Source organism: Adiantum capillus-veneris, chromosome 1, assembly GCF_014529385.1.
Source record: "Adiantum capillus-veneris isolate H3 chromosome 1, ASM1452938v2, whole genome shotgun sequence".
Lineage (NCBI taxonomy): Eukaryota > Viridiplantae > Streptophyta > Polypodiopsida > Polypodiales > Pteridaceae > Adiantum > Adiantum capillus-veneris.
This window is the reverse complement of record NC_140931.1, coordinates 69363115-69373528: the sequence shown is the minus strand read 5'-3', so window position 1 is coordinate 69373528 and position 10414 is coordinate 69363115. Positions and strand designations below refer to the sequence as shown.

Sequence of the window (10414 nt, the reverse complement as noted above, 5' to 3'; positions counted from 1 at the left end):
CTCTTCTTGCTGCCCGCCCCGAACCGCCTCACTAGTATATATAAACAATTCATGGAATGTAGAATAGTGTGTGCTATATATATATGTAAATAAATATATGAAATAATGGGGAATAAAATGAGGAGGGGTCTCATTTTTTTATTATTGATGTATATTTATAATACATGTATGGAGGAAATAAGAATTTAGTGAAAGGCAACGTCTGACGGGGGTGAAAGGTATTTTTGAGGTTTTTTCTTAGGAGTGGATTTACACCAAAAATAAGAGAATCTTGCATGAAAATATTTTTATATGGAATAAAGAGTAGGAAAAATGGTAAGAAAAATTGTGATAAAGGTGATTCAATGTACATAGCATACATAGGCAAATAACAGACACCTACGTAGAAATATTAAGTAAATAAAAATATAATTATGAAAATTCCTAATATTTAGACCATATATACATTGAAATATTTACACACAAATGGGCCATAATATATTTTATTTTTTTATTTTACTTACTTTTTTGGATCAACTAAGCCAATGACTAGCTAGCTAAGGTTTTTCAGGAGATATGGAAAAAGTCCCCTAACTCACACATGCCTATGTTCAATGAAAAGGTAGGAATAGCCACAGTGTTTGGGTGATTTTGGTAGGGTGAGGTAGCTCAGTATGGCAATTTAGATAGCCAAAAAAATGGCTATCATTAGCCCTCCCCCAGGATGATGATATATTCATGTAACATGATAAAGCATCTTTTCCAAAGAGAGTGCTTCTGAGTCCTTGACAAGATTTTCATCGTTTGGCCCCTTGGCATTTTGGCTCGAGCTACACTCATGCTTCATGCAACAAAACTTACATGAGAAAGCTACCTTTTTACAGATCTTTGGTAGAAGGTGACTCAAATAGGGCTTCAAGCGATACCCGTTTACCTTCTTGGAGTGCTCTTTACCATTCAAGTCCATAAGCTGATAGTAAGTTGAATTAAAATCCTTCTTGACTATGTATGGTCCCTGCCATCTAGTTTCAAATTTGGCATCAGAATAATTGTCAAGTCGATTGTCATACCTTAGCACAAGCTCTCCTTCCTTGATGCCTTTGTCCTTGAGTTTCTTGTCAAGCTTCTCCTTCGCTTGTGTACCTTTCCTCTTGTATCACTCATAGGCTGATTCTCTTTTATACTCAAGCTCCACTAATGTAAGAAGTCAATCCATCCATACCTCTTGATCATCTTGTGCACCTCTTCCATGAAGTCGTATTGTTGAGATGTTGAGCTCGATAGGCTGCAAAGCCTCTTGACCATAAACCAAGTGAAAGACGTGAACTCTGCTGCCTCCCTATCTGTGGTTCAATATGCCCACAAGGAACCATCCAAGAAGTCATCCCACAACTTAGTCTTGTTTTGCACCATATTCCTAATGATGCCTGCAATGACACCATTAGCCTTTTCCACCAAACCATTTGATTGTAGGTAGTAGGGTGTGCTATGACAATGTAGAATGTGGAGCTCTTCACAAACTTCTATGAGTAAACCATTATCAGAAACAATCTCCAGAGCTGTGAAAAATCTACAACCAATATTAGTGTAGACAAACCTGCTCACTATTTTCCTATTTACCCTTGCCACACTTTGAGCCTCTACCCACCTAGTCATGTAATTTACAGCCACTAGAATGTAGAGTTTACCATTTTTTGTTCTAGGAAGAGGACCCACAGCATCAATGCCCCATTTTTCAAAGGGTCCATTTACAAGCACGATCTGCCTCGGACCATGCACCAATCTTCTATTTCCATTTACCTGACAGTTGTGATAGCTTTTACGCCAATGCTGGACATCCACATGCAGGCTTGGCCAAACATACCCCGCAAGAAAAATTTATTTCACAGTTAACTCTTGGGAAAAATGACCAACACATGCTTCTTCATAAAAAACTTTTAGAATCGTTGGAATTTCCTCAATAGTTTGTACTCTTCTGCACACTTGATCCAATCCTCGTTGATAGAGGGATCCTTCTAGAAAGAGATAGAAACTTGTCTTGCAAAATGTAGCCAATAATGGGAGCCAATGACTATAATCCCCGATATCTTGGTTCCTTGACAATTGCTTCTACCATAATGACCTGCACTTCTTTCTCAATACATGTAACTGCTTGTTGTGCAAGTAAATCAGCATCCTCATTTTGTTTCCTAGGAATATGATATAGTTGCACTTTTTTAAACTGATTAAACAACCTACAAATGGCATGAACCTTTTTCCTTAGGCTTTCATTCTTGCATGCCCAAATTCCTAAGATTTGCTTCACAATGAGAAGTTCATCCCCCTTTACCATGAGACGTTCTATACCTTGACTAATGCACATCTTCAAACCATGAAGTATTGTGTCATATTCTGCTTCATTGTTGCTAGTTGAACCTGGTAGATTGACCTTCTCTTTCATGACCACCTCTCCACTTGCGCTGAGAAACACTAGCCTCCCCCTGCTTTTCCTGTGAATCGTCAAGAAGCTCCATCAAAGAGAAATGTAAAAGCATTAGGAATACATTTTGGTGGTGGCAGTGGTAGGGTCTTTATTTCAGGCACCTTAATCTCCTTCTCATGTACCCTATAAGTGAGAATCCCTGCCAGTTCTGCACGCACACTCTCTTATACCTTGAGAGAGTATTGGAACTCTTGCAACTCCATAATCGACTTTGAGATCCTAGTACTAAGATTCATTTGAGATGACACCCAAGGGAACAAATTTTTTGCATTGATAATTACAAAAGGTTTTGATAGCAAGTACGATCTAAACTTCCTCACCGCAAACATGAGAGAAAGCATCATGAGTTCTGCCTCCGTATAGCCTCTCTCCAAAGCATTCATGACCCTACTAGCAAAGTGGATGGGTCCCATCCTGGTACTGTGGGGATCTTGTTGTAGCAAAACAACACCAATTGTTACTTTCCCAACACTAGAGCTAACAAAGAATTTGTACTCCCAACACGGAGGCATAAGTGTTGGTAGTTCTGACAGAATGACTTTGAGGTTACAAAAATATTGTTCAAGCTTATAAGACCAAAAAAAATCGACTTGTTGTGTCAATGTTTGCAAGGGGTGAAGTAACTTCGAGGCTAAGTGAATGAAGCGTGAAATATAATTCACGTTTTTAATGAATGAGATGACCTCTTTAAGACTCTTGGGTGATGGTAACTCAATAAGAGCCTTTTCCTTTGAAGGATCCATCTCAATACCTTTATAGGAAAAACCTTGTGACCAAACAAGATCATTTCATCCTCACCTACGTGGCATTTTTCGGGGTTGAGTTGACCTCCCATGTCATAGAGTTTTGTTATCATCAGCTAACACATGCTACACCAAATATGCATCAAGCAGGATATATCTATGGTTGTGCATAATATTTCCAACTCACTTTGTATAATTCTTTGGCTCACTTGGAGTTCCAAAGTTGTATATGCTAGTTAGAAGGCTCAAGCTTAAACCCATAGTAGAAGGGATTGTGGTGAAAGACTTTAAAAGGAAGCCTTTATGCAAGGAGGCTTCATTCTTGAGTATCCACTCTTGAGTATCCACTCTTGAGGATCCACTGTTGAGAGCTCCCTCTCTCTTGAGTGTTCACTCTATGACCTATCCTTAAGCTTAATGTTTATGCATAAGAGGCTAGTGCTAATCATTGTAATTAGAGTAAGATCTTCTTGATTAATATAATCCCTATTTTCTCATTAGTCTACTTCTTCATGAGTAGTGACAACGATGTGGGCCATCCAACTGAAACGCCTATCTCTCAACAAGGATCTTATGTCCTAAAAATCAATAAAGCATGGTTAAAACATGCCAAATTGGTTGGCCAAAGAAGATTGGAATAATGCAAAGTGAGAAACTTGCAAGAATCTTGACAAGTGGAAGCAACAAAAGGAGGTAACCAAAGCGCGAGTAGTGGCAGGGAACTCGCACCACTTCGGGAGCGGTGGGTGGACATCATTTGATGGCGACTTTGTAAGTGTTTTTGCATTTCCGTTTAGGTTTGTTAGTTATGGATAATTGTACTTTTAAATTCTAACATAATATATTCTTTGTATGTTTTGAATAGTGGTCGATGGAAGGACGTGACCCCACATCGTACGAGCGGGTAGAAAGGGCTTACGCCCTTATGGACATTCTCAGTTCTCGCTCCGACATGGTTAGTATTTAATTTACTCTCTTACATTTGTTGTATTTTAATGATAAGCTAAAAAATAGATTGTTTTGTAATTATATGTTTATACTTACAAAAAGTCTTATTGTTTTTTTTGCAGACTCCGACAGATACGCCGCTTGGACGCGATGAGACATCTGATTAGACGACGTCAATCTAGCCATATCCAGATAGCACTAGTTTTCTTTTTTCATAGCATGTATCATGAGATGACGTGTGTACATCATTTTTGTAACTATTGGTCAATGATGTACTTTCTCAATAATGACAATTGTGTTGTAACTATTACATTTTGGTCAAAGCTTAACAATCAAGTGATATTGCCTATGATATGTTTGCCCTTCCACCCAAATTTTTTAATTCCCATGCATCGCTATAGGCGTCTCTATTTAAGGTTTGGCAGCATCTCTATGACCGTCCTTAAATTGGAAACTATATGCCTCGCTATAAGTGACTATAAAGCAACGCAAATAACCAAGCTTATAGCGATGTTCTCGCTGCGCCGGCTTTAGTGATGCTGGGGGATCAAAAAACCATTGTATTTTTGTCGTTGCAGCCATCTCACAAGTGCAGATAACCTCTTGTAGTGCTTGCCTATAGTCTCCCAATTTTTCTTGGTTTTTGAGTTTATTTGGATGAGACATTATTAAGTATTTATAGTAAGGGATATGATAAAGTGTACGTTTATTTTATATAAATATTGATGATTTAATAACTACTCATGAGTGCATCTCTTATTAGAGTAACTCCATTAAGTCTGAAAAAATCAATGGATCTCCACACCCCATTCAGATTTTTCCTTGGAGTATTGATATATCGTGTATGTTACAACTATGCTATAGATGTCCGTCGCAGTGATTTGATAGCATTGGTGCTATTTCTTTGAATCAATCTTATGATGTTCATGTGACCTTGTGGCCATATTCACTTTATTCAAAACCCACCATAAAACCATTCCATTATTACATAGTGGTGAAACAAGATTTTGTCACTTGGTACGGTTTATGAGTTGAGGACTTTCTAGAGCTATCATTTGGTAGCAAAGAGTGTTATGATTGAGTGATTTCAAAGCACTTCATTAATAAATTTTCTCATTGCTTTTAGAGTTTTATACACACAGCTACCACATGTCAAAATTTCACACTTCGTTCATTCTATTGCATATTGTCATTTTTAGTTCATAGGAGTAGGATAAATACTAAGAAAACCATCACTTTGGGCTACACAAGTAGAGAAACATATATCGAGAAATCATATTTGGAAACATAATACCATAACCCTCTTATATCCAAAGAAGTGTTGGTAAATAGAGCAAATAGTAACCAAATTGCAAAATATCACAAAACTAGCTTTTAAAGACCCTCCAAAGCAAAATTGGAAAGTTGCAATGAAAATTGCGAGGGAACATGGACCATGATCCATGTATCTCAGGCTAGGATGTTAAAAATAGGGCACACATTGAAGCTTTGAGATTTTCTACAAGAACCAACCCTTTGAGTACAAAAAGGCTGTGAAATCCTCTTCAAATAAAAGGATTCGGAAAGAAAGCCTATGAGAACCATCAATGAGAATAGCTATTGTAACATTTGAGAACCGTAAATGAGAATAGCTATTGTAACATTTGAGAACCATCGATGAGAATAGATATTATAACATTTAATGGACTAGTAGCTTGTGTGTAGCGGAAGACAGCATGAACATAGTGAGGATATCATTAGAATAGATTCCTGATGAGACTTACAAGACTGCTTGGGTGGACAGAGAAACAAAAAGTATAACACCTAGTTAGATAGCATGAACAATACTTCAAAAGAGAGAGAAATTAAGCTATTGACCACAATTGAGGACCGGATTTACATGGAGCCGGTACCCCCTCTGAAAGGCTTTGTATTATGGTTTCTCCCATCAAGAGAGACATTTTACAATACAGTTTCTTGTGTTCCTTCAATACTTGCTAGTGAAATGAAGATGGAAACTTCATGCACTAAGAAAAACACTTATCAAACACAACATAAATTCCCTCACGGTCTCAGACCCAAGACCTCACACACCTTCAAAGATGGTGAGAGCTAGCGGGGTATGAGAGTAGATTGAGAAGAAGAAGGAGTATTCTTATGAGAAAGATGTACATCTCCTCACATAATCACTCATATTAGCATAGCTTAGCTTAGTAATTAACATGGTAGAGGAGATGAACATGCATTGAAGCTTGGCTCTTGGTTGGATTTGCATCACAAAGCCAAGAGCTCTTGGTGTAGGCCTCCCTTCTCACAAGCTTGGAGTAGGTGGTCAGATTTCCATTAAATCTTGAGAAGGAGAGAGAGAGAGTCTTGTTGCTCCACACATAGATTTTGTGAGTGTGTAAGTGAATAATGCCTTTGAAAAATCAGCCCCCCTTCTCTCTCTTGGTCGACCCCTCTTTCTATTTGCTCATTCTCACTCCCTATTTGACCTCCCTAGGCTCATCCAATGGAAATTAAGCAGCATAAGTGATAGCCTTTTTACATGTGTCCCCCTTTCCCCTTTTGTGAGAGATTTTGCTAATTAATTAATGCAACTAAACTCTTATTGGACCCCTTTGCCTCCTGGTCAATAGGAATTAGGCAAGCCATTGGGCTGTTGAATGCTCATTGGACCCCTTGGGAGACTGTCCAATAGTCTTCTAGAGAGATTAATTCTTATTGGTTCTTTTATTTAAGTGTTTTTAAATTAATTAAACTAGACTTACTCTAGCCGAATTCACATTGTTCCACCTCCAAGGCCATCCAATAGAATCTGAGTACTCCTTGTGGGAATCTGAGCTAGGGAGATGACATGTGTCCCTCTTTCCCCTTGTGTACAAAGGAATCTTGTGTGTGTGTGTGTGTGTGTGTGTGTGTGAGAGAGAGAGAGAGTTTCTCTCTCATCCCCTACTTCTTGTGCTCACCCCCTCCTTTGTAGGGCTTGAGAAAGACTTTTGGGACACACAAAAAGCATCCAATTTCCCTAGGCTTTTGTCCTTTGGACACAACCTTTGACTTTTGGAACCTTAGCATTTTGGAAGTCTTAGTGGGATGAACCCTAAGGTCTTTGGAGCCCATTGTCACACATAGTTATTTTGCAGATGATCCCCCCTTTGGATCCCTATTTTACCTCCTTTGGATCCCTACTGTGGCAGGTCTTCCAGCTTAACCAATATTCTAGCTTTTTCTCCCCTGGCAACTCCCCATATTAAATGATCAATTTAACATGAGAAAATCATTTAGGAGATTTAGATATTAGTTATTATGACAGGTATAGTTCTTATCAGTACAAAAGGAGCAACTGTCAAATACAATGCTCTACTGGATAAAGAAGCAAATTGCAATATGGTTGCAGAGAACATCCAAAGGATCCTCCAGATCACTCCATGCAAGCATGATAGCAAAACAATGCTAGGTTTGCATACATGACATAATGAAATGGTTTCTACCCTTAGCATCCAGAATCATAAAGAGCAGGTAAAGTTTCAGGTCAAGCCTTCAAAGAAAATGCTTGCAGATATCATCCTTGGACATCAGTGGTTAGACCAACACAAGGCCTACAAAGAAGATACAATGCTAATACTCTCTTGTCCAAGAGATATCAAGCAACAGATACAGGTACCGTTAATGCTAGATTCAGAGTTGCAAAAGTCACAAGAATCAAAGACAAATCTTGCAGACAAAGGTAAAGCTAAAGTGGACCCTCCACCGATTAGCAAAAAAGGTGTGATAGCATATGCTTCTACATCAAAAAACCCTCATGGATTAGCTACTTCAAGCAAGTCAGGCTTTCAAAACTTCTAGTCAACTGTTGAACCAACTAAAACCTCTAAGGAGCCACCCAAAAAATCAAAGGTATATCAACCAAAGTACTCAAGAAAGAAAAGGAAACTCAAACAAGTGTTTTTTCTGAGTAATTTAGTCAAATTCAATGATCCGGTTTGGATTAAGGATGGAAATTCAACAGAGAAAGACAAACACATGGGATGGATAACATCACAATGAAGCTTAAAAGAATAGGAGTACTATCAAGGTAACAGACACATATGGGTACCAAAACCGCAGGTTAGGGCATATGAAGTAGCTTCAAGTCCCTCCCAAGAAAGAAGGCCCACAAGGTATCAACCTCGACAATATCCTATGATATCTAAAAAGCACGTATACAATAGAGAAACATTGAAAGAGGCATTGATCAAATCCACTATCATCAATCTCTTGTAAAGTCTACCACAACTCTCAAGAGGATAGAGAACAGAGATGGATCTCAAAGAATCATCCTCTTAGACAAGGATTCTACATAGGTTTTACAAAGATTTAGCTACCAGTCAACCACAAGCCAACTGCAACTACACCAGACCCGCATGAAGATCTCAAGAACTCAACAAGACCTAGAGCAAGGCAAAGTCTACAAAGGAGATACAAAGGTCATCAACAGATTTGGACTCCTAAGTCTTCCAATGCTCCTAGTCAAAAGTCAAATGTCAACAATCAATAAAGCCCTACAACAACATCAAAGAATACTATCACCAGGCCCAATTGGAGAATCAGACAAATAATGGAGTTTTCACAGTCAAAGAAGGAAAATACAACCCATGGGAATGCAGATTTGAAGAGGCTAAACCAAGTATGTTTAAAGAAACCTTCAATGCCAATTTTGTCCTTCAGTGATCCTCTTTTTGAGGATTCAAGCTTTCTTTTACCTGAAGAAATCTTTGTAGTAAGCACAAGAATGTAAAAAGTCCAGTCACCAGGGTGCAAAAAAAACTCTTTGGCATAGTCAAAGTCGGGCTGATGAGCCATAAAATGAGCAAAACATTAGTCCCAAAGCTTCAATTCATATTAAACTTTGTCCTAAGAGTCGTAGTTATTATGCTTACGCTCAAGCTGGAAGAGTTGAGCATATCTAATTCATGTCACTCATGCTGGACGAGATGAGCATAAGAGTCAAAGTCTATCAACTTATAATTGGTGGAGTGTCATAGAGTCCAACACTCACACACAATGCACAACAAGATGAGAGCACATATCCTAGTCAACAAAAACGATTCATAAACGGGTGCCAGCTTGCGAAGCCATGTCATATGCTTTATAGATACACCATCTTTTTGAAGAACCCCTCAAAATCCTTCTTGCACATCATATTGTTTCCCATGCATTTTTGTGTATGCTTAAATAAGATGTCCATTATCATACATATGTATTAGACACTCTTTTTCTCTTCCACCTATGCACCTTGAGTGGACTGCAACAGGCAAACCAATATTCCATCATGCAATTCTCTCATATTTTCTACCTTTTTAATTTCATATCTATCAGCAAATAATCCCTTCAGTACTTTATTAATATTTCTCATTCTAATAAGTACTCCAGTAATGTGTGTATCCCAAAGGCACCTTTTTCCCACTGGCTTTTTTTTCTTTGGTCATCCAGATATTAGACCCTAATTTAGAACCTCATCATTCTACTTCTCTTGTACATACTTTTCATAAATATATAGTAGCCTCATCATCATGCTATTACAACAGACAAGTGCAACATCATCTCTCACATAAGATCTATTCGGACCAATCAAGATGCTGCAGCAAATTGAACCTAACAAAAAATTCAGTGACAAATGAAGACGATCATCCCATCAACAACCAATCAAAAACCTTCCATAGCTTCCATGGAAACTTTTCAACAATGCCTGAGGACGGGCACTAAAATCGAAAGGGGGGAATTTTAATTGATTCAACGTCAATTAACATACGTATGCACATACCAAAGACATACGGATGCACATCGAGGATGAATACAAATAAGCAGTAAAGATTGGAGTTACACATTTTTCACATTTCTCTAAATGGTCACGTATTGTAAATTCCCACTTATCTAGTAGCTTGTATAAGGGTTAATTTTATTTGCAAGTTAATCAATTTGTGTTTTTTGGCTACAGGTGATGCTTTTTTGAGTTTATAGAAGCATGGATTTCACTCATATGTATGCTCTGTAAGGTGGCGTTGTGGTATGTTAAATAAGTACCGAGGGAAGGAGAGAGAAGAAGGATTAGACGGAGAGAGAAAAACATACTTGTGAAATAGAGATAGGATCGGGGTGTGAGAGTATCGACAACGAGAGAGAGAGAGAGAGAGAGAGAGAGAGAGAGAGAGAGAGAGAGAGAGAGAGAGTGGGAGATGAGGGTGAGAGAGGAAAGATAGGTTCAAAATGAAAAAAGTCTGGCTCAAGTTTGGGCAAGAAG

General features: G+C 38.3%; 1 protein-coding gene across 1 annotated transcript; it reads left to right on the top strand.

The window, feature by feature from the left end:
• The first annotated feature begins 2842 nt into the window (after nt 1-2842).
• LOC147464934 (uncharacterized) lies at nt 2843-4319 on the top strand. Its single transcript, XM_086524655.1, has 4 exons — nt 2843-2878; nt 3880-3975; nt 4070-4159; nt 4275-4319. The coding sequence occupies exons 1-4, from the start codon at nt 2843-2845 to the stop codon at nt 4317-4319; spliced, it is 267 nt and encodes an 88-aa protein (XP_086380781.1).
• The last annotated feature ends 6095 nt before the right edge of the window (nt 4320-10414 follow it).

Excerpts from the sequence above, each read along its gene's own strand:
- LOC147464934 (XM_086524655.1), top strand. The coding sequence starts at position 2,843 with ATGACCCTACTAGCAAAGTGGATGGGTCCCATCCTG. Across the intron at positions 2,879-3,879 it reads AGTGGATGGGTCCCATCCTG|TGGAAGCAACAAAAGGAGGT; the intron begins GTACTGTGGGGA and ends AATCTTGACAAG. Across the intron at positions 4,160-4,274 it reads TCAGTTCTCGCTCCGACATG|ACTCCGACAGATACGCCGCT; the intron begins GTTAGTATTTAA and ends TTTTTTTTGCAG.